The sequence below is a fragment of the Emys orbicularis genome, chromosome 2, assembly GCF_028017835.1.
Source record: "Emys orbicularis isolate rEmyOrb1 chromosome 2, rEmyOrb1.hap1, whole genome shotgun sequence".
NCBI classification, from domain to species: Eukaryota; Metazoa; Chordata; order Testudines; family Emydidae; genus Emys; species Emys orbicularis.
In genome coordinates, this window is record NC_088684.1 from 239,915,225 (window position 1) to 239,936,704 (window position 21,480).

Below are 21,480 nucleotides of genomic sequence, written 5' to 3' on the forward strand. Positions count from 1 at the left end.
TTGATGGTTTGCCACCCTGAGCTGGAAACTTGCAGAGGAAAAAACTTTTTTCCCAAAAGTGTCCAGTCTCCTGGCATCCTTGTCCTTGGGGGTTGGTGCGGGCTGGCCGTGTCTTTCACGGTGGTTGACGGACTCCACCACTAGTGAGTTTGGGGTAGGGTGGGTGTACAAATACTCATGCCCCTTTGTTGGCACAAAGTATTTCCGCTCTGCCTTCTTGGAAATGGGCGGCAGAGAGGCCAGGGTTTGCCATAGTCCAATCGAAATGTTGGCTACCCCTTGGTGAAGCGGTAGGGCCATGCGGCCTGGTGCCGAGGAGGACAGGACATTAAACAAATTGTCCGACGGCTCCTCCATCTCCTCCGGCTGGAGCTGGAGGTTGGTGGCTACACACCGAAGGAGCTCCTGATGAGCCTTGAAATCCTCCTGAGAAGGAGGGGGCAGCGCTGCTATGGACTTGTCCAGTGCCGATGAGATGACCGGTGCGGCCCCTAGGGCATCGGGCGGTGCCGGTAGGTCGCACTCCGCGTCCAGGTCCGGGTGCGGTGCCGGTGGTGCGGCACCTGAGGACTACTCTCGGTGCCGAGGTGGGGACACCGAGGGCGCTTGGGATGCCCCAGCCACAGAGCGGGGCCTCGGCGATGCGGGAGCCTGGGGCCACGGTGCCCACTGGCACCACTGTCCTTGCCATGGCGCCCCTTGCCACTGAGCCATCTGGGGTCCTACCAGGGTTACATGTTCCTGGGGGACAGCGCAGCCTGGGGAAGGACAGCTGGGAGCCGAGGCAGAGGTGGCCGAGGCGCGCATGGTGCCGTAGGAGCGGCTCGACCGGTCCCGTCCATGTCGGGTCCGGCCCCGGGATTTATACCTCGATGATGATGAGATGTATACATCAGAGGTGCTATCTCTGGAGTCCCGTCGGTGACCGCGGCTACGACGACGCGGTGCCGGTGACTGTCGGGATGCACTCCGAGCATGGCGCGCGCCGTGATATGGTCGGTGGTGCCGATGGCGTCGAGACCTGCTATCACTGCGGCTGGACGAGGAGCGTCGACACTTTCTGTCCCGGCGCCTGCGGCCCCTGTGAGCCGAGGAAGACTCCGGTGACTCGCTCCCAGGCGACCCCGACAACGGAGTGGAGGTCTGTCGCGGGCTACGGGAAGGCCCTGTGGATCGAGCAGGGAGCTCGACCTCCGACCTGGCCGGTGAGGGCTGGTGAGCGGCCAACGGCAGCTTTCCTCGGGACCGGGGCCCCAACTCGGGCGGCCCACTCTGTACCGGCATGACGAGGATGTCGCGCGCTGCCTGGGCTGCCTCCAGCGTGGACGGAATCCTCATCGTCAGGGAGGCGCGTGCGGACGGGGCCGGACTACTCCGCTCCGCACGAGTCGGAGGTCTGGGTCCCGAGGGGGATCGTGGGCTGCCCAACTCGGGTCTGGCCTCACCCCTGTCCTTGTCTCGGCGCCACTGGGTCTTGCCTTGCTTCTTGGCAGGGGAGCAGTGCTGACTGGTGGATGGGGCTTCGCTCCACACCGAGGACGTGGTGCCCGGCGCCGGATCAGATCGGCGCGCCGGTGCCGGAGCCAATGCTGACTCAATAAGCAGGGCCCGGAGTCGGATCTCACGTTCACGCTTAATCTGGGGCTTGAAGGACTTACAGATTTTACAGTGCTCACTTATGTGAGCCTCGCCCAGACAGCGAAGACACTCGGAGTGTGGATCGCTTCTGGGCATGGAATTGTGACAGGAGTCGCACGACTTGAAGCCTGGGGCTCAGGGCATGCCCCGAGCCAGGCTACTAACTGTAGAAACTAGTAATGGTCGAAGATCGTACTACTAAGGAAGACGCTGCAGCAATGCTTGTGCACAAGTTCAGACTACCTTCACTAGCAGCAAGAAGGAACTGAGGGTGGGGGGAGCGCACAGCCCCCTTTATGGCATGATATAGAGGTGCCACTCCAGGGGTTGCAGTGGCGCTCCCCCACTATGGGTACTGCTAAGGGAAAAACTTCCGGCACTGGTGCACGTGGCGAGCATGCACACCTACTGTGGAATACACATGAGCAATCACTCGAAGAAGAACAGAAAGTTATATTTTTAATAGCAGATAATGTACTATATTAAGCATTTCCATCATGAAAGAAAAAAGAATAATGTAATTGTTTTTAATAAAAAATAAAATTTTATAAGATTTTATTAACTGTTTGAATCAAAATGCATATCTACAGCTACACGTATATAGATAACTGCTCTGTAATGAAAATTCATTTCAGCATTAGAAAAAGACTAACTCCCAAGTGGTGAAACCACTGATGTGTCTAGTCAAAGACACCTGTACTTAAACATATAGAGCTCAAGAGACTTTTATAATTTCAAGGCCCTAGAGACCCACACTCAGGAGGTGACCCTTTATTTCTTACACATCCAAAACTTTCTTCTAAGTACATTTTTAAAAATTAGGTGGTAATGAAAAAGAAATATTGTTTTTTTCAATTTTCAATTGTCATTTTCAATTCCATGTAACTTTACAGGAAGCCTGATTTATTTGGGATTTTCCAAGGTCTTTCTCCATTTTGAGAACTAAGTCCATGGCAAACATGAAGGTTAAAAATGTACTTGAAACATTTTACCTTTCAGATAAGACTAAAACTACAGAAAGTTTCAGCCAAACACGGAAAAAGAATTGGCAAAGTTAATGAGAAAATAAAAATAAAGGTTTAGAATTGAATGTCTCTTTTATAGTTGTTATAGAACATCACTGTGGTAGAGGAAAACAAGAAAACTGGAGCTCAGATTTTGCATTTGAATTAGCTAATTATGACTGCGTATGTGTTAATACATATTGCAAGTTACATTTTTAAACATCAGCTTCCTATTTTCGTCTTTGAGAACTGTAAACACAAGAAAATAAGCTTTTTTTAAACAACAGAAAAGCATATTGTTTTGCATTAATGGGAGTTGCTTAGATAGGTCCCTGTGAATATTTACCCCACACTAAGAATGGAAAGACATTTGCATTTACCTCTGGAAGATTTTCTATGAAGGTGTGAATATTTGCTGCTTTAGCTGCCTCTTCAACTTCCTCCTGACTGACAACCCTACTGTTGTCTCCGTACTGGATATTTTCAGCAATGCTGCAGTCAAACAAAATAGGCTCCTGTGACACAATACCCAATTTGGACCTTAACCATTGCAAATGCAAAGACTTGGTATCGAACCCATCTGCAAACTAGAAACAGAAAAAGGGGAAAATCATTCCCTGCAGAATGCAATACTCCTCCTCAGGCGTACAATGTAAATGTGAAACACCAATCTGTAAAAATCCTCTGACCTGTGTTAGAGTTACAGTAAAAGTAAAGTGGTCAGTGAACCACTTCTGATCAAATAATAGATGATCAGATCTTTCATCCAAAATTGAACTGAACCAAAACTCTTTGAAAATTCAAAGGAAGCTCAGATAACCTTTTCCTCTCAGAAGTATTTTTTTGTGCACATCTGCTCTGCTAGCTTTCATAATAGATGTGGAATTGCCATCTGTAAAGAGATGTGCCCACAGAATTTCGATCTTTACTGATGAGGGCAGGGACCAGATCTCATGAGAAAGTCTGTTCATGAGCTTCTTAGATCTAGACAGTTGAAGAGCTCTAATAAGAATCCACATCTTTGGGCATTTATTGAAACATCCTTTGACTCACCATCTCTAGGCTATTCTTCTTGGAGCTCCCATCATCATTAATAGGACTTGCATCAAAAGTCTCATCAAGTGATGAATTAGACCTCAAATTGTGTCATGTTAACATGACTACAGGACTAGTGACAAGGGTTACATTATGGGAAGTATATTCTAATGCCCCCTCCAATATATCAAGTAAATCAACAAAGAGATGCAAACTACTGATCTAAAGCCAGGACGGGGAGTCAGAAGATCCAAAGTTCTACTCCCGGCTCTACCTTAAGCAAGTCCCAAGTCTTCTCTGCAGTACCCGGACCCGTAACAACACTTATCCACCTCAAAGGGGTGTTGTGCAGATGATTTAATGTTTGTAAAATACTTTGAAGAACAGTTCTATAAGCTCTAAACCTTAATAGCTTCACAAATCTCTTCTTACCACTTGTCCTGCCATAGGGTCATAAAATCTCTCCAGCAGCTGAATGGATGTGCTTTTGCCACAACCACTGCTCCCCACCAAGGCTAGTGTCTGTCCTTTATTAACCTTCACGCTGAGTCCTTGCAAAACTTGAGCTTCTGGTCTTGTAGGGTATACAAAATGGATGTCCCTGAATTCAATGTTACCATCAAACTGACTCTGGAAATGGTAAAAAATATAAATGTATGAAAGAAGACCTGTCTATCTTGTACAGAAGCATCAAACACAACTCAGTATGGTCATTTAAATGGAGGAGTTGACAAGTCAGTTGGAAATGGTATGGCATTTTCAAACCCAGAGCATTTTTGTCAGTTTATTATTGCTTAAATATGCAGTGACATTGGATTGGTATCTTCTGTGTACAGGACCTCCTTCTTGAGTTGTTCTTTTCTGCATCTCTCTCATTTATATCATTCCCTTTCAGCCTGGTTCGCATGGACTATCATTACTTTAGGTAAGTAAACAACCCTAATACCTCTCTTTTATGTCATCATTACGTATAATCCAGACACTATCATTGTGCGTGGAATACATAGTTCCTGCCCCTGGGAGTTCACTCTCTAAATAGTGTAATTTCAACACATAGTACACAGGATGAACATAGTACAAGGTGAACATCAGATCTCAGATTGGGTTAAACATTTTTACTTTGGTGGATTATTCATAGTTTTCAAGGACAACTATGTATTAAGTGTAGGTTTGAATAAGGAAAGGGTAGCTGATTGGCTCTCTTATGTAGGAAGGGAGCTCTGCGTATAAGAGGTAGCAAGGAGGAAGACTTGAAGACAACGGCGAGTGAAGGAGATGTTAGGAGAGACTGCGGGAGCCTCCTCTGATGCCTGGGGGTTGGGACAGCTCCAGGAGCACAATACCAGCACTGTGAGTACAATGGGCTCTTACAGCACCTAGAGAACTGGACTTTCAAGGTTTAAACTCTTTGGGCCAAATCTTAGCTGCACTGAAGTCAAAGGCAGCTGCTTCACTGGCATCAGGATTTGGCCCCGAGTGGTTTCACTTTCAATTAACGTCTTTATCCGCAAGAAGATATTTCCCCTGGAGCATTAGTAGTCTGGGTATGTGCAGCTGATTCAGGAAAGTAGTCAAGCACATGTGTGACTTACAGTTGTGCACATGAGTTACTGGCATGCTTACAGTATGTGCCTGAGTCCTTTTCTGAATCGAGGCCACTATCCAAAAGCTAGAATTCTAAAGCAATTTCAAGTTTCTGAAAGGCTGGTTCTGCTTGTAAAAGCATTTATGGAAAGCACTGAGAGACAATATGAAATGTTTTCAATTTACAAATACAAACATGAGTTTCTAACTGTCAACACTGGACTTTGAGAGACAAGCTGGGTTCTTTCCATCTCACGTATAATCACCAGGAACAAAAGGTTCTGCAGGCCAAGTTACGTCCTCATTAATACTTGTGCAACCCCTTTGACTTGAATGAGGTTACACAAATGGTGTATGCAGTGTTGTTATAGCCATGTCAGTCCCAGGATATTAGAGAGTCAACATGGGTGAAGTAATATCTTTTATTGGACCAACTTCTGTTGGTGAGAGAGACAAGCTTTCGAGCTTATACAGAACTGAAGAAGAGCTCTGTGTAAGCTCGACAGCTTGTCTCTCTCACCAACAGAATTTGGTCCAATGAAAGATATTAACTCACCCACCTTGACTCTCTGTTACACAGATGTAACCGACTGGAACTTAGGGTATGTCTACACTATGAAATTAGGTCGAATTTATAGAAGCCGGCTTTATACAGTCGATTGTGTGTGTCCCCACATAAAATGCTCTAAGTGCATTAAGTCGGCGGACCGCGTCCACAGTACCAAGGCTAGCGTCGACTTCCGGAGCGTTGCACTGTGGGTAGCTATCCCACAATTCCCGCAGTCTCCGCCACCCATTGGAATTCTGGGTTGAGATCCCAATGCCTGATGATGCAAAAACAGTGTCACGGGGGGTTCTGGGTACATGTCGTCAGGCCCCTCCCCCTCCATCAGAGCAACGGCAGACAATCGATTCGCGCCTTTTTACCTGGGTTACCTGTGCAGACAACATACCATGGCAAGCATGGAGCCCGCTCAGCTCAGCTCAGCTCACCGTCACCATATGTCATCTGGGTGCCCGCAGACATGGTACTGCATTGCTACACAGCAGCAGCTAATTGCCTTTTGGCAGTGGATGGTGTATTACGACTGGTATCCGTCGTCGTCGTACTCCTCAGTGAGTTCGGTCAGAGGCACCTGGGCAGACATGTTTTGTCTCCTGGAGACTCAGTCCTGCCGGCAGTCCTATTGAACCGTCTTGACGATGATGGCTAGCAGTCATAATACAGCATTTTCTGCCAAGCACCCAGAAGATGCCAATGGCTATCAGTCATGCTGCACTGTCTGCTGCCAGCTTAAGATGTAAAAAATAGATGGACCAGATTTGTTCTGTATTCATTTGCTTCCCCCTCCCTCCGTGAAATCAACGGCCTGCTAAACCCAGGGTTTTGAGTTCAATCTTTGGGGGGGCCATTCTGTGTGACAGTTGTTTGTGTTTCTCCCTGATGCACAGCCACCTTTGTTGATTTTAATTCCCTGTAAGCCATGTCATCACTCGCCCCTCCCTCCCTCTGTCAAACAATAGTTTCATGCCTTTTTTCAGCCCAGACGCCATAGCACTGGGATCATGGAGCCCGCTCAGATCACCGCGGCAATTATGAGCACTATGAACACCACGCGCATTGTCCGGGAGTATATGCAGAGCCAGAACATGCCAAAACAAAACCAGGCGAGGAGGCGATGGCAGCGATTGCAGCGCAGAGACAAGAGTGATGAGGAAATTGACATGGACATAGACCTCTCACAAAGTACAGGCCCCAGCAATGTGCAAACCATGGTGTTACTGGGGCAGGTTCATGCCGTGTAATGCTGATTCTGGGCCCGGGAAATAAGCACAGGCTGGTGGGACCACATCGTGTTGCAGGTGTGGGACGATTCCCAGTGGCTGCGAAACTTTCGCATGCGTAAGGGCACTTTCATGGAACTTTGTGACTTGCTTTCCCCTGCCCTGAAGCGCCAGAATACCAGGATGAGAGCAGCCCTCACAGTTGAGAAGCGAGTGGCAATATCCCTGTGATAGCTTGCAACACCAGACAGCTACCGGTCAGTCGGGAATCAATTTGGAGTGGGCAAATCTACTGTGGAAGCTGCTGTGATCCAAGTAGCCAACGCAATCAAAGAACTGCTGATATCAAGGGTAGTGACTCTGGGAAAAGTGCAGGCCATACTGGATGGCATTGCTGCAATGGGATTCCCTAAATGTGGTGGGGCGATAGACGGAACCCATATCCCTGTCTTGGCACCGGAGCACCAACCCAGCGAGTACATAAACCGCAAGGGGTACTTTTCAATGCTGCTGCAAGCCCTGGTGGATCACAAGGGACGTTTCACTAACATCAACGTGGGATGTCCGGGAAAGGTACATGATGCTCGCGTCTTCAGGAACTCTGGTCTGTTTCAAAAGCTGGAGGAAGGGACTTTCTTCCCGGACCAGAAAATAACCGTTGGGGATGTTGAAATGCCTATCGTTATCCTTGGGGACCCAGCCTACCCCTTAATGCCATGGCTCATGAAGCCGTACACAGGCAGCCTGGACAGTAGTCAGGACCTGTTCAACTATAGGCTGAGCAAGTGCTGAGTGGTGGTAGAATGTGCATTTGGACGTTTAAAAGCGCGCTGGCGCAGTTTACTGACTCGGATAGACCTCAGCGAAGCCAATATTCCAATTGTTATTGCTGCTTGCTGTGTGCTCCACAATATCTGTGAGAATAAGGGGGAGACATTTATGGCGGGGTGGGAGGTTGAGGCAAATCGCCTGGCCGCTGATTACGCGCAGCCAGACACCAGGGCGGTTAGAAGAGTACAGCAGGGCGCAGTGCACATCAGAGAAGCTTTGAAAACCAGTTTTGTGACTGGCCAGGCTACGGTGTGAAACTTCTGTTTGTTTCTCCTTGATGAACCCCCCCCCCCCCCGGTTCACTCTACTTCCCTGTAAACTAACCACCCTCTCCTCCCCCCTTCGAGCACCGCTTGCAGAGGCAATAAAGTCATTGTTACTTCACATTCATGCATTCTTTATTAATTCATCACACAACTAGGGGGATAACTGCCAAGGTAGCCTGGGAGGGGTGGGGTAGGAGGGATGGAAAAGGACACACTGCAGTTTAAAACTTTAAAACTTTAACACTTATTGAAGGCCAGCCTTCTGATGCTTGGGCAATCATCTGGGGTAGAGTGACTGGGTGGTCGGAGGCCCCCCCACCATGTTCTTGGGCGTCTGGGTGAGGAGGCTATGGAACTTGGGGAGGAGGGCTGTTGGTTACACAGGGGCTGTAGCGGCGGTCTCTGCTCCTACTGCCTTTCCTGCAGCTCAGCCATATGCTGGAGCATATCAGTTTGATGCTCCAGCAGCCGGAGCATCGACTCTTGCCTTCTGTCAGCAAGCTGACGCCACCTATCCTCTTCAGCCCGCCACTTGCTCTCTTCAGCCCGCGATTCAGCCCACCACCTCTCCTCTCGTTCATATTGTGCTTTCCTGTACTCTGACATTGACTGCCTCCACGCATTCTGCTGTGCTCTGTCAGCGTGGGAGGACATCTGGAGCTCCGAGAACATATCATCCCGAGTCCGCCGTTTTCTCCTTCTAATCTTCAGAAGCCTCTGTGAAGGAGAAACATTTGCAGGTGGTGGAGGAGAAGGGAGAGGTGGCTAAAAAAGACAAATTTTAGAGAACAATGGTGTAACGGGGTGGTTACGCCGCTCCTGCCTGAGGGGTTTAAAACAGCCCTGGCAGAGGGCTGGGGCAAAGGGAAAAGCTACTGGGCTGATTGGGGAAGTAGCCACAGCTGGGCCACACCCCAATCAGGCTCCAGCTGGCCCTATATAACAGGCAGGGAGCCAGGCACTCAAGAGTCTCTCTCTGCATTCAGAGAGAGAAGGGCCTGGCTGCAGGGAGCTTGACACAGGGTACCTGAGTGGAGCAGGGCTGGGGAAAGGCTGAGGAGCTGGGGAGCTCCAGCCTGGAAAGCCCCAGGCTGCAGCCTAGCATTGGGCTAGAAGGTACTGGGGGTTGCAGAGGGCAGCCCAGGGGTAGGCCAAGGCAGCAGGTCCAAACCCAACCTTACCTGTGATGAGTGGCCTATACTGCAGTCTGCCCCAGGGAGCGGGGGCTAGTTGGTGACTCGCAGTGGCCTAGTGCTGAGGCAAGGTGGGGATAGTGGGTGGGGGTTCCCCAGGGAGGGGAGACCTAGCGTGTGGGTACTGCCAGGGGGCAGCACCCCGAGCAAAGGGGCACCGGGGTGCTGGGAGGGACACAGGAGCCGAGAAGGAGAGAATGAGTCGGATCACCGGCCTGCAGAGGGCGCTCCAGAGGCTGGTGAGCTAATTCCCTAGAAAACCAGCAGGAGGCGCTGCAGGGGTGAGTCCGGACCCTCTTACAAATGGGTACACTCTTTCACGTTAAATTTTGCTGTTCACATTACACAGCACATGTGCTTTCGTTACAAGGTCGCATTTTTCCTCTTATATTGAGGGCCTGCCGGTTTGGTGTGAGAGATCACTCACGCAGTGCCATGGTAAGCCACAGTCTTTTGGCTTTTTTAACCTTCTTAACATGTGGGAATGGTTTCAAACAGTAGCACCCTCATTTCCCATACCAAGCACCCATTGGGTTGGCCATTTAAAATGGGTTTGCAATGTAAAAGGAGGGGCTGGGGTTTCCGGGTTAACATGCAGCACAAACCCAACTACCCCCCCATACACACACCCAATTCTCTGGGATGATCACTTCACCCCTCCCCCCCACCATGTGGCTAACAGCGGGGAACATTTATGTTCAGCCGAGCAGGAATGGGCACCTCTGAATGTCCCCTTAATAAAATCACCCCATTTCAACCAGGTGACCGTGAATGATATCACTCTCCTGAGAATAACAAAGAGAGATAAGGAATGGATGTTGTCTGCATGCCAGCAAACACTGGGACCATACGCTGCCATGCTTTGTTATGCAATGATTCCAGACTACGTGCTACTGGCCTGGCATGGTAAAGTGTCCTACCATGGCAGACGGGATAAGGCAGCCCTCCCCAGAAACCTTTTGCAAAGGCTTTGGGAGTACCTGAAGGAGAGCTTTCTGGAGATGTCCCTGGAGGATTTCCGCTCAATCCCCATACACGTTAACAGACTTTTCCAGTAGCTGTACTGGCCACGATTGCCAGGGCAAATTAATCATTAATCATTAAACACGCTTGCTTTTAAACCATATGTAATATTTACAAAGGTACACTCACCAGAGGTCCCTTGTGTGCCCTCAGGGTCTGGGAGCACGCCTTGGGTGAGTTTGGGGGTTACTGGTTCCAGGTCCAGCGTGATAAACATATCCTGGCTGTTGGGGAAAGCGGTTTCTCCGCTTCCTTGCTGTGAGCTATCTTCATTGTCTTCATCATCATCTTCCTCGTACCCCGAACCCACTTCCCTGTTGCGTGATTCTCCATTGATGGAGTCAAAGCTCACGGTTGGGTTAGTGGTGGCTGCACCCCCTAGCATGGCATACAGCTCCGCGTAGAAGCGGCATGTTTGCGGCTCTGCCCCGGACCTTCCATTTGCCTCTCTGGCTTTGTGGTAGGCTTGCCTTAGCTCCTTAATTTTCACGCAGCACTGCTGTACGTCCCTATTATGGCCTCTGTCCTTCATGGCCTTTGAGACTTTTTCTAATATTTTGCCATTTCGTTTACTGCTACGGAGTTCAGCTAGCACTGATTCGTCTCCCCATATGGCGAGCAGATCCCGTACCTCCCGTTCGGTCCATGCTGGAGCTCTTTTGCGATCCTGGGACTCCATCATGGTTACCTGTGCTGATGAGCTCTGCGTGATCACTTGTGCTCTCCACGCTGGGCAAACAGGAAATGAAATTCAAAAGTTCAAAAGTTCGTGGGGCTTTTCCTGTCTACCTGGTCAGTGCATCTGAGTTGAGAGTGCTGTCCAGAGCGGTCACAATGAAGCACTGTGGGATAGCTCCCGGAGGCCAATAATGTCGAATTCCGTCCACACTACCCCAATTCCGACCCACAAAGGCCGATTTCAGCGCTAATCCCCTCGTCAGAGGTGGAGTAAAGAAACCGGTTTAAAGTGCCCTTTAAGTAAAAAAAAGGGGCTTCATCGTGTGGACGTGTCCAGGCTTAATTCGATTTAACGCTGCTAAATTCGACCTAAACTCGTAGTGTAGACCAGGCCTCAGCAAACAAGTCTGCTGATGATGCACAAGAAGGAATAGAATCTAACTCACTCTCCCCCACAGCTGCATAGTTTACAGGAGTAAAAAGAAGTGAAAACATACTTGTATTGCTAAAGAAAGCAGTTTAACTCTGGGCTTGTCTTCACTACCAGGGAGATCGACACTGCTGCAATTGATTCAGCAGGTGTCGATAGCAGAGTGCTCTCTGATCGAGTCTGGTACTCCACTGGAACGAGAAGAGCAAGGTAAGTCGATGGGAGAGCATCTCCCGTCAATGCAGCACAGTGAAGACACCGCGGTAAGTCGACCTAAGCTACATCGAACCCAGTTACATTATTCATGTGTAACCCTTCTGCCCATCTAAGTTGGCAGCGACAAGGGCCGGGTTCTGTGTCTAGGGGTTCCGTTTCAATAACACAATGCAAAACCGGCTCGAGCCCCCACCCAGTGACCTGGGACAATTACATACCACCCCCCTGGGTACCTCTAAGAGGCAATACTTCCCCTCTCGCAAGCACAGAGTCTGAGTGTAGCAGAAAATGTTTAATAACATGAGGTAAACGACATCAGCATAAAATTGGAAAAACACCACAAACAGGATTCATAACACAAAGCATGAGCAAAACCCACCCCAGCAAATTGGGCTGTGTCCTTTCCCTTTGGTTCTTGAATCCAGCAACCCAAAAATCACCCAGAGTCCCCAAAGTCCAACACCCCCAAAGTCTCTTGGGTCCAGCAACCACCCAAAGTCCCAAAAGTCCAACAACCCCCAAAGTCTCTGTCCCTGGTCAGTGCAGCCCCAGAGTAAAAGGGGGGGGCTCGCAGGGTGTTAAGGGGCACCTTACGTGATCCGAGGCTGGCCAGCCGTCTGTTTTCTCCGTGGGGGTTCCGCCGCAGCCTTCACCACGAGCCAGTCCACTTTCCTGCCATCCCATGAACTGCTCCGCTCTACAAGCTGCTCCACTCCACTCCGCTCCGCTCACCGACCTGTGAGCCGTTCCAGCCGTCCCCCCAAACAGCTCCGCTCACCGTTCCTTGGGCCACTCCAACTGGCCCCGCAAGGCTCCATGCCGCTGCTCCTCCAGTCGTCCCCACAAATTGCTCCACCAGCTGCTGAGCAATATAGCTTCAAGCTCCCCCACTAGTTAACACACCACTCAGTGATCTCAGCTCTTAATAACTTTAGCTCTTTTGTGATTTCAGCTCTTAGCGATTTCAGCTCATATAGTAGGGGAGCCCCAGTGCTGGTGCACCATTGGCCCAAAGTGAATTCAGCTCAGCAGCCTGTAACTAGACTCTTAAGGGAATCAAAGTTAGCTCTGACATTCAACAGTGGAGAGAGGAGGCGGTGTAATTGGTGTTTCAAACCCTCAGAGGGGGCCCATACCATCAGGTACAAATACCTGTCCCCATCCTCTCTCAATTCACTGGGTTTTGTAACCCATGCCCCTTGTCAAGCAAGTGCTACTTAGGTAATGGTGAAGGACTCACTCAGTCCTTCTGTCATACAACAGTTCCACTGGCCTTGATTCACAGAATCAGGGTAACAAAACTTTATTCTTCCTGCCCCAATAATAGAGAAACTGGGGATCCCACACCAGCCAAAGTAACCACTTTCAGTTGCTGTGTTTCATGCCAGGCGAGTGGGTGTGCCTATGCAAACAAGATCAGCCCCTGGAGTTCTTTTCCACACTCGCCATAATTCACCACCAGATGTCAGGGTAGAGCTCATCCTGACTCTGCTTACACATGTAGCTACAGTAGCGTAATTAGGCTGACTTACCCCGGTAGTGTAGATAAGGCCTCACAATACACCCAACGGACAGAACAGGTGAATGAAATGTCATTCTTCCAGTCATTTTTCAGAACAGAACCGCACTTAAAAGTATTCTATTAATTTCTCAAGCAAAAAGGTATTAAATGGCACTGGGCAAATATAAAATTATTAAGTTATTGCTGTTCAATTTTACCCTACCTGTTTGGTCCTGTCTTCTGTGACATTGCAAAAGGCAATTTAACAAGATTAATACAATTAAGGACAATACAGTACCACCAGGTTTGTTAGTTTCAAGGACTTTCTGAATGGCCTTACCAGTTTTGTACCCTCTTCACTATAGCTGTCAATTAAGGGTTTCCGATCCAAAAGCTGAAAGATTCGTTGGGCAGAAACTTTAGCTTTGCCAAAATCTGGTGCCAAAGAAGCGGACTGCCCAACATTCATAGCACCAAATAGAACTGAAAAAAAGGCTCTGAAAACCAAACACAAAACATCTTTCAGTTCATCTAAAGAGAGACTTTTTTATTATTGTTCATAAATTATAAATATTGTTTTCCTTATTTAAAACAAACAGACTTAACACTATCTATAAATCTGAGAATTGTGACTTTTTAGAACTTTATGGCTTAGAAAAATTACACACAAAGGATTAGAAACAGAGGTTTACAGCTACCAATATTTTTATGGATGACTAATGGTATGTAATTTCTCCACGCAGAAGCATTTCACAAAACCCGTTGTCTGCAATAAAGTGTCAGCAGTAAAAGTTTCTCCATAGTAAATAAACTGAGCCAGGCTCTATATATGCCAACACACCTATTTCAAGCTTCCTCTCCCAGAAATAACCCTTCTGCCTGAATTGAACTCCTGACTGGATTCTAAACTGTTGGACTTCTTGCACTATTGCCTCAGTAACTAGACTGATACACAATTACCATGTGTTGAAATCACTGTCTTTGGACTGATGTGTACTCACATAAATACATTTTCAAAGTTTGTATAACAATTAGCAATGAGCCATGCCCCGAATCTGAAGATTGCTGCATAAAGAAAGTAGTTTGCAGTTTGGGCTATTCCATAGGTAAGTCCATATAGGGGGGCTTTTGTTAGAGAGTCCCTGATAAAAGAAAAGATTTATGTTAAAGGAAAAAATTGTCATGAAATGCCAAGAGCAAAGACTGGCCGGGAGAAGTTCAGACCTTTGGATTAGGGGTGGCAAACCCTATACCTCACTCACTCAAATAATAAATAATAATAATTAATAAAGCTGCATGCTAGGGGCTCCATGAAGGTGCTTCTAGAGAGAACTTATGGCAAATGAGATCCCTTAATCCCAACTAGCTGTTTGTTGGATAGGACCTTATGATAAAATTACCTTTAATAGTCAAAACATTTTAACACTTGAATGCTGGTTTCCAGAATAAATGTTTATTGATGGCCAAAGCAATCTGACACAAAGCAAACTGATAATTTCGATAAGTCTCTTATGGTCTTTGAATGCTTGAATTTTTGGACAATTTGGATAAATGTAGTGGTCACCATAGAAAAATCAATGTCTACAACACAGCATAACTGAAGCACTGCGGATATTGCCTGTTCTGAGTACAGGAGGGGGGAAAGTAGCAACTCAGACCCCCTGTACAGTGGTGACTTTTAAATGGTGACCAATGTTGTTGTGTGGGATGGTAAAACTGGATCACCTTAATTATGTGCAGACCTTGCTGTGATAAAAGAAATTGGTTCTAGTTCTGACAAAATGATTTGTCAACAGAAAATGCAATTTCTGCACATTTGAAATTTTCCATTGGGAAAAAAGTAACAAAATATTTTATTCTGGGTTGGTTTGACCTGAATTGAATTATTTCTGCTTTGCACCCATAGCCATGTGACTCCGATAATGCATTATGCCACTCAGTCAGAGGGGAGACCACACTGCATCATGGGAGATGTAGTCCACCCAGGGAGCCTGGCCCATAAGAGAGGCAATGTTCCAAAACAGGGAAATGCAGTTTGATGTTGAACTAGATAGAAACAAAAAGTTTCAGGTCAGTTAAACAAAAGAAAAATTAAATATTTCAATTATTTGGGAATATAAAAATATTTTGTTTTGAGAAAAAAATACAAAAATGGAATGATTTGCCATTTCTAAATTGAATTTTTTCTAAAAATATTTTCTTTCCGTGAACAAACTTGATATATTTTCACATTTTGTCCCACTTCAGAGCAAAACAGAGGTTGAAATATTTCCCACAGGATAGAAATTCAGATTTTCACTCATCTCTAGTGCTCATATATTTTTAAAATGTTTTCCAAAATAGTTTCTCTATAAATCATAATATTGTGGTACAATGACCTGCCAGGACTAGAGGCAAGTGCTAAAGCTGAGAATCCCATTTCTCCAATGAAATATATATATTTTTCTCATACTGATGGTTTATAGAATATTGAATCATAAAACTGTCATTGGCAGAGGACTATCATTTTCAATCCCTGCTTTAACTTAAAACATATTTAAGGGGAAAGAAACAAAATGGATGGTAGATCATTTCATTTATACCAGGTCATTACATTCTCTCTCACACACAAATATTGCATCACACACAATAGCATCTAAGAACATATTTTAAAGAAACTGAGTAAATACATTTTACCCTGCCAAAATCTTTTCAAATCATTTATGTGTTTAATATTTTCAGTCTGCAAATGAATGTAATATGAATAAATCTTGAGTAGTTTTAAATTAAGAAAATATGTATTCATTGTTTTAAAAAACAGAATTGTTTGAGAGCAAATCCTACCTGTATGGACCATTCAAACTTGCATTATATCTCTCATAGAATGCATCTTCACTAGTTAATGAAGCCACAGTTCTTATATTTTCAACTGCTTCTGTTGAAATCTAAATAGGGAGACAAGACAGCTATGAAGTATTCTCTTATGTTTGAGTCTCCTCCTACCACTACATAGTTAGCACATCTGTAGCACTTTTCATCTTTCGCTCTCCAAGTGTTTTTCTTTTAAAAAAAGGAGATTAAGTATCATTCTCAGGGAAACTGAGGCACAACGATTAAATTATTTTCCTAAGGTCACAGTGGTCTTTCTACTAAGCCAACATGGCTGCTGTGTGATTCCTAAGTACTCCTCCCCCACCTGTCCATTTTGTTGCACAGCAGCATTAGCTGGCACTATAGAAGCCATTAAAAGGTAAGAAGTTGCTCCTTGCTCTGAGTACACATATCCCAGGCAGCAGCTCACTGGAGGGCTGCATGCTACCTTGGTTATGCAGCCTGAGCGGCACATTGAGCTGGGTGAGCCCCACACTCCTGCTACCCACCCGCAGTGGGGACTCCTGCTCCTGCTTCTGCCAGGCTTCCCCAGCCATGTGCCAGGCCCATCCAGCCCAACCCTCCTCCAAACCAGGCCCTTCCCCCACACACTTTGGCCAGCACTCCCACAGGGGTGACGTGTATCTTCACTTTTCATTTTCTGGATTTCAGATGTTTAAATTTGCATGATCATTAGCCCCCCTGATCCTGGCTTCATTGGAGGGCAAGGTGAGAGGCTCAGACACTCCAAGAAGAGCAGGGTCCCTAGATCCCAGCTCACATGGAGGAGCAGGGCTCCCCTAGATCCAAGCACACACAGAAGGGGAGAATTCAGGGCTGACAGCCCACCCCCAAATCCTCATCTTCCTCTGCCACCCCTCACATTCCCCATCCTCTCCTCTCACACTCCCCCAATCCCCACCCTCCCCCTTATTTGAGCCCCCAACCCTTCTTCCCTCCCCCACCACCCATCCTCATTTATCCCTCTCCTCATGTGCTGGCTTCCTCCTTTCCCCAGGGGTGCTCAAACCCCCCACTCAGCTCCAGGCTCCGCCCCCAGTCCACCCCTTCCCCCAAGGCCCCACCCCCATCCCACCTCTTCCCACCCCGCTTCTTCCTGCCCAGTTCCTCTCCTTCCCCCGAGCGCACCTCATCCCCACTGCTTCCCCTTTCCCCCCAGCACCTCCTGCACACGGCGGAACAGCAGATTGTGGTGGGCAGGAAGCGCTGGGAGGGAGGGGGAAGGAGTTGATCGGCGGGGCCACCGATGGGCGGGAGGCGCTGGGGGGGGAAGGGAGGGAGCTGGCTGCCAGTGGGTGCTAAGCATCCACCAATTTTTTTCCACCCACAGAGTCAGCACCTGTGCCCCCATCCCTTGCTCTAGACCCCAAACAGCTCCCTTCTTGCCACTTACTCTACACGGCAATCACCCCTTGTAATTAATTTTCTTTTCAAACATAGTTTGAGAGCCTTCTTAATTATCGGCTGTGCTCAGATTCCATTTCTCCAAATTAAAACAAAAGTTTACATTTCATTTTCAGATTTCTGCTCAGGGTGGGCTTAGAACTGCAAAGCGGCTAGAATCTGTGAACTTAATTTTTTTCCCCTGGAGGCTGTGGGGAACCCCATACTCAAATGACCCCATCTTTGGATCACTCACCCTACCCTATGCTTTCATGACACATAGCAAATTTCAAGACAATCTGTGTAAACACACAGATTTTAGCATACTTAGTAGTCATCCTTTAAACAGGAAGGCTTCCCCACCTTAGCTAGAGCAGAGCTGGTGCTCAGTTGTAATGCTGTATAAAATTAGAAGGCCAATGGAGCAGAGGTGCTCCACACATCCATCAGCATCATAATAGTCTCAGAGAGCTGTGGAATGGCCCATTCATCTCAATGAGATGTCTCAGCTGAAAGTGAACACCCAGCCTGAATTCAGCCAGAATCTAGCTCTGAGTAGAGTGACTAGACAGCAAGTGTCAAAAATTGGGACGGGTGGGGAGTAATAGGCACCTATATAAGACAAAGCCCCGAATATCAGGACAGTCCCTATAAAATTGAGACACCTGGTCACCTAGCTCTGAGACATATGAACTGCTCCATTCATGCCAGTGGATTTTCCCATTCTCCCTACCCAGGACTGTAGAGTTTCTGACATGCCCATTCTCAGCTCCTCACCCCTCTCTCAGCAGTGTGTTCTTGGGGCATGCTCTGAGCATGCCTGTTCTAAGCTTCCTACTCAGAGCACCCGGACTTCCCTGATCCAAGCTCACATGGGGAGAGGTAGAGAGAGGGGGCCAGACTCCCTTAGAGGGACAAAGCACCCCAGATTCCAATTCATGTGAGGAGGTAGGGAGAGGGGCTTAGATGTCCCCAGAAAGCAATGCCTACTGCAGACCCTGGCTCACATGAAAGGGGGCATGGAAGGCAGATAGATCCCCACGGCTGGGCAAGGCAGCTTTAGAGCCTGGCAAACAGAGGGGGGTCAGGTGCAGGGCTCTCACACCACCAGAGAGGCAAGGCTCCCCCAAATTCCACCTCACATTCAGTGGGTGGGGAGAGCTCTAAGACTCCCCTAGAGAGCTAGTGGGTCCCCCAGATTCAAGCAAACACACAAAAGGGACAGAGAATGTGGAGCTGCCCCTATTCCCCTCAGACCCTCCGCAACAAACCCTCATGTCTGCTTCCCAGTATCCATTCCCCAAACCCAACCTCCTCTACGACCCGTCCCCATTTATCTCCCTCCCCATAATCCCCTCTCTTCTCCGTGCAGCCCCAAACCGCTCTCACCCTATTCCCTAACTCCTCCATCCCATAAAATGCTCCTCTCTTGCCAGCAAGCATTTGTACGCCTATTTTTTTTTAAACAAAAATACTTTGATGACATTACACCCTCCTCCAAAATAAAAGCCTGATAGTAACAGATTTTAGCAACATTCCAGCCAAGCTTTCCCAGGTTTTCAGCAAAGGGGGGCCGTGAACTGTCACTAGCTGGGGGAGTTCAGGAACAAACACTTACTGTGCATCTCTTCAGTCTATCCAGCTGCTTTGACACTATTCTACCTGCAAATCCTTGAGGTTTGCTTTACATACGTGCTCAGTGTAACTTGTGGAGTGCTTTGAACTGAGTGGCTGGAGATTGCTACAATGTGAGAGTCATAGGAGGTAATTTCATTTTGGGAGAAATGCAATCAAAGCGTTTGGGTGGAAAATTGGATGTGTAAACTTTCTTGGAATGAGGGTTGCCAAACCTCCAGGATTGTCCTGGAGTTTCCAGGAATTAAAGTATCAGAGGAGTAGCCGTGTTAGTCTGTATCCACAAAGCCACCAGACTCCTCATTGTTTTTCAGGAATTAAAGATTAATCTTTAAAGATTGTGTCATGTGATGAAACCTCCAGGAATAGATTCAACCAAAATTGGACAGGAGGAACTCTGTGTTTGCCACCCTCTGATGTCTGAACAAAGGGAGGAGCTAGGTATATACCTTCAGGATCCTGTGTGCATCAGTACAGTGCAGAATTGTGTACCTTATATCATTAGCAGGGCACAGGGGCTGTATTAGAAAGGGTATTTTCAGTAGCGAGCTGGCATATGAGCAAGCTAAGTATTTATTATCTATGCACACTACAGGCAAAGTGAGTGTGCTCAGTGGCAGATGGAGCTGTATTGAAGAGCGGAGGAAGTAGTTAGCTCTGCTTGGTAGGTGTGTTAGCGAGATCTGTGAATGACTTGGAGATGTGTGACAGAGCTGTGACTGAGATATGAGGAGATCTATGTGTGTGTGTGGAAAGGCAGGAGGTGCATGTGTACCTTCAGGATGAAGTATGTCTCAGTTCTATGTGGAATTGTGTAGGTTCTGTCAGTAACAGGGCACGGGGCTTTAATTATAAAGGATATTGCCAGCTGTGAGGTGGAATTTGAAAGGATTCTAATGCTTTCAGGATGGCTAAGTGAAAGTGTAGGTTGAGATGGTATCCTGTATGTAACAGTAGCCCTACACTTAAGCTGTGAGGTGCGAGTCCCGGCTCGCATAGATGTAACCACTGTGCATAGCTAGGGTGGCATGAGCACTGGCTTGAGCTACCCGCCTGAGTACAAACCCACCCAGACCCCCTGGGCACATACTACTTGTGAAGCTCGCCCAAGCCACCGTCCTGGCTCCACTGCTCTTTTTAGTGCACTAGCTCAAGCAGAGCTAGCATGGGTATGTCTAAGACCTGGGAATCACATCTCCCAGCTGAGATGTACCATCAGGGCACGGGAGCTGTAAAAGGCTGTAAAGGGGTTCTCACATTGTACATGTATGATATTCTTTCTGGGGAGTTGGTAAGTGTAACAGTGTACGCCACAATCTGGAACCTTCTGAATCTTTATAGTGCCACGGGCCAGTGAGAGTACGTGCACAGTGAGGCATAGCTTCCCCTGCCCTTTTTTGTCTTTTCATAGTGTTAGATGGAATCCTGGGGGTGACATTGAATGGACTGTAGAAAAAGTGAACAGCTTGAACATTTCAGCAACTGTGGGGTTGGCAGAGTAAAGGTATATGTGTTAACAGGGAGCACTGGGGAATTACTGAAAGAGGGCAGAGTTAAGGTTGCATGGGAAACTTTAACTCTGCAATTCCTGGTGTTCAGAAGTTTGAGTTTTGCTCAACTCAAGGTTCTCCAAGGGGACGACATGCCACCAAGCAACCTTAACTTTGTGTTAACATAATTGTTTTGCCACTGAATTTCAAGGCAATATGAGTAACTGTGTGGATTTTAAAGCAATAAGAAAAGAACATAAGAACATAAGAACATAAGAAAGGCCGTACTGGGTCAGACCAAAGGTCCATCTAGCCCAGTATCTGTCTACCGACAGTGGCCAATGCCAGGTGCCCCAGAGGGAATGAACCTAACAGGCAATGATCAAGTGATCTCTCTCCTGCCATCCATCTCCATCCTCTGACGAACAGAGGCTAGGGACACCATTCTTACCCATCCTGGCTAATAGCCATTTATGGACTTAGCCACCATGAATTTATCCAGTCCCCTTTTAAACATTGTTATAGTCCTAGCCTTCACAACCTCCTCAGGTAAGGAGTTCCACAAGTTGACTGTGCGCTGCGTGAAGAAGAACTTCCTTTTATTTGTTTTAAACCTGCTGCCTATTAATTTCATTTGGTGACCCCTAGTTCTTGTATTATGGGAATAAGTAAATAACTTTTCCTTATCCACTTTCTCAACATCACTCATGATTTTATATACCTCTATCATGTCCCCCCTTAGTCTTCTCTTTTCCAAACTGAAGAGTCCTAGCCTCTTTAATCTTTCCTCATATGGGACCCTCTCTAAACCCTTAATCATTTTAGTTGCTCTTTTCTGAACCTTTTCTAGTGCTAGAATATCTTTTTTGAGGTGAGGAGACCACATCTGTACACAGTATTCGAGATGTGGGCGTACC

General features: G+C 47.3%; 1 protein-coding gene across 1 annotated transcript in view; it reads right to left on the reverse strand.

Moving 5' to 3' along the window:
- The window catches only part of LOC135873833 (ATP-dependent translocase ABCB1-like), an 81,486-nt gene that overhangs the window by 6,761 nt on the left and 53,245 nt on the right, over positions 1 to 21,480 (reverse strand). Inside the window, exons 21-25 of the mRNA XM_065398446.1 lie at positions 16,008 to 16,108; positions 14,186 to 14,326; positions 13,525 to 13,681; positions 4,110 to 4,307; positions 3,023 to 3,229 (exon numbers count right to left, since the gene is read on the reverse strand). Of these exons, the coding sequence (XP_065254518.1) occupies positions 3,023 to 3,229; positions 4,110 to 4,307; positions 13,525 to 13,681; positions 14,186 to 14,326; positions 16,008 to 16,108 (804 nt within the window). The remainder of the gene's footprint in view (positions 1 to 3,022; positions 3,230 to 4,109; positions 4,308 to 13,524; positions 13,682 to 14,185; positions 14,327 to 16,007; positions 16,109 to 21,480) is intronic.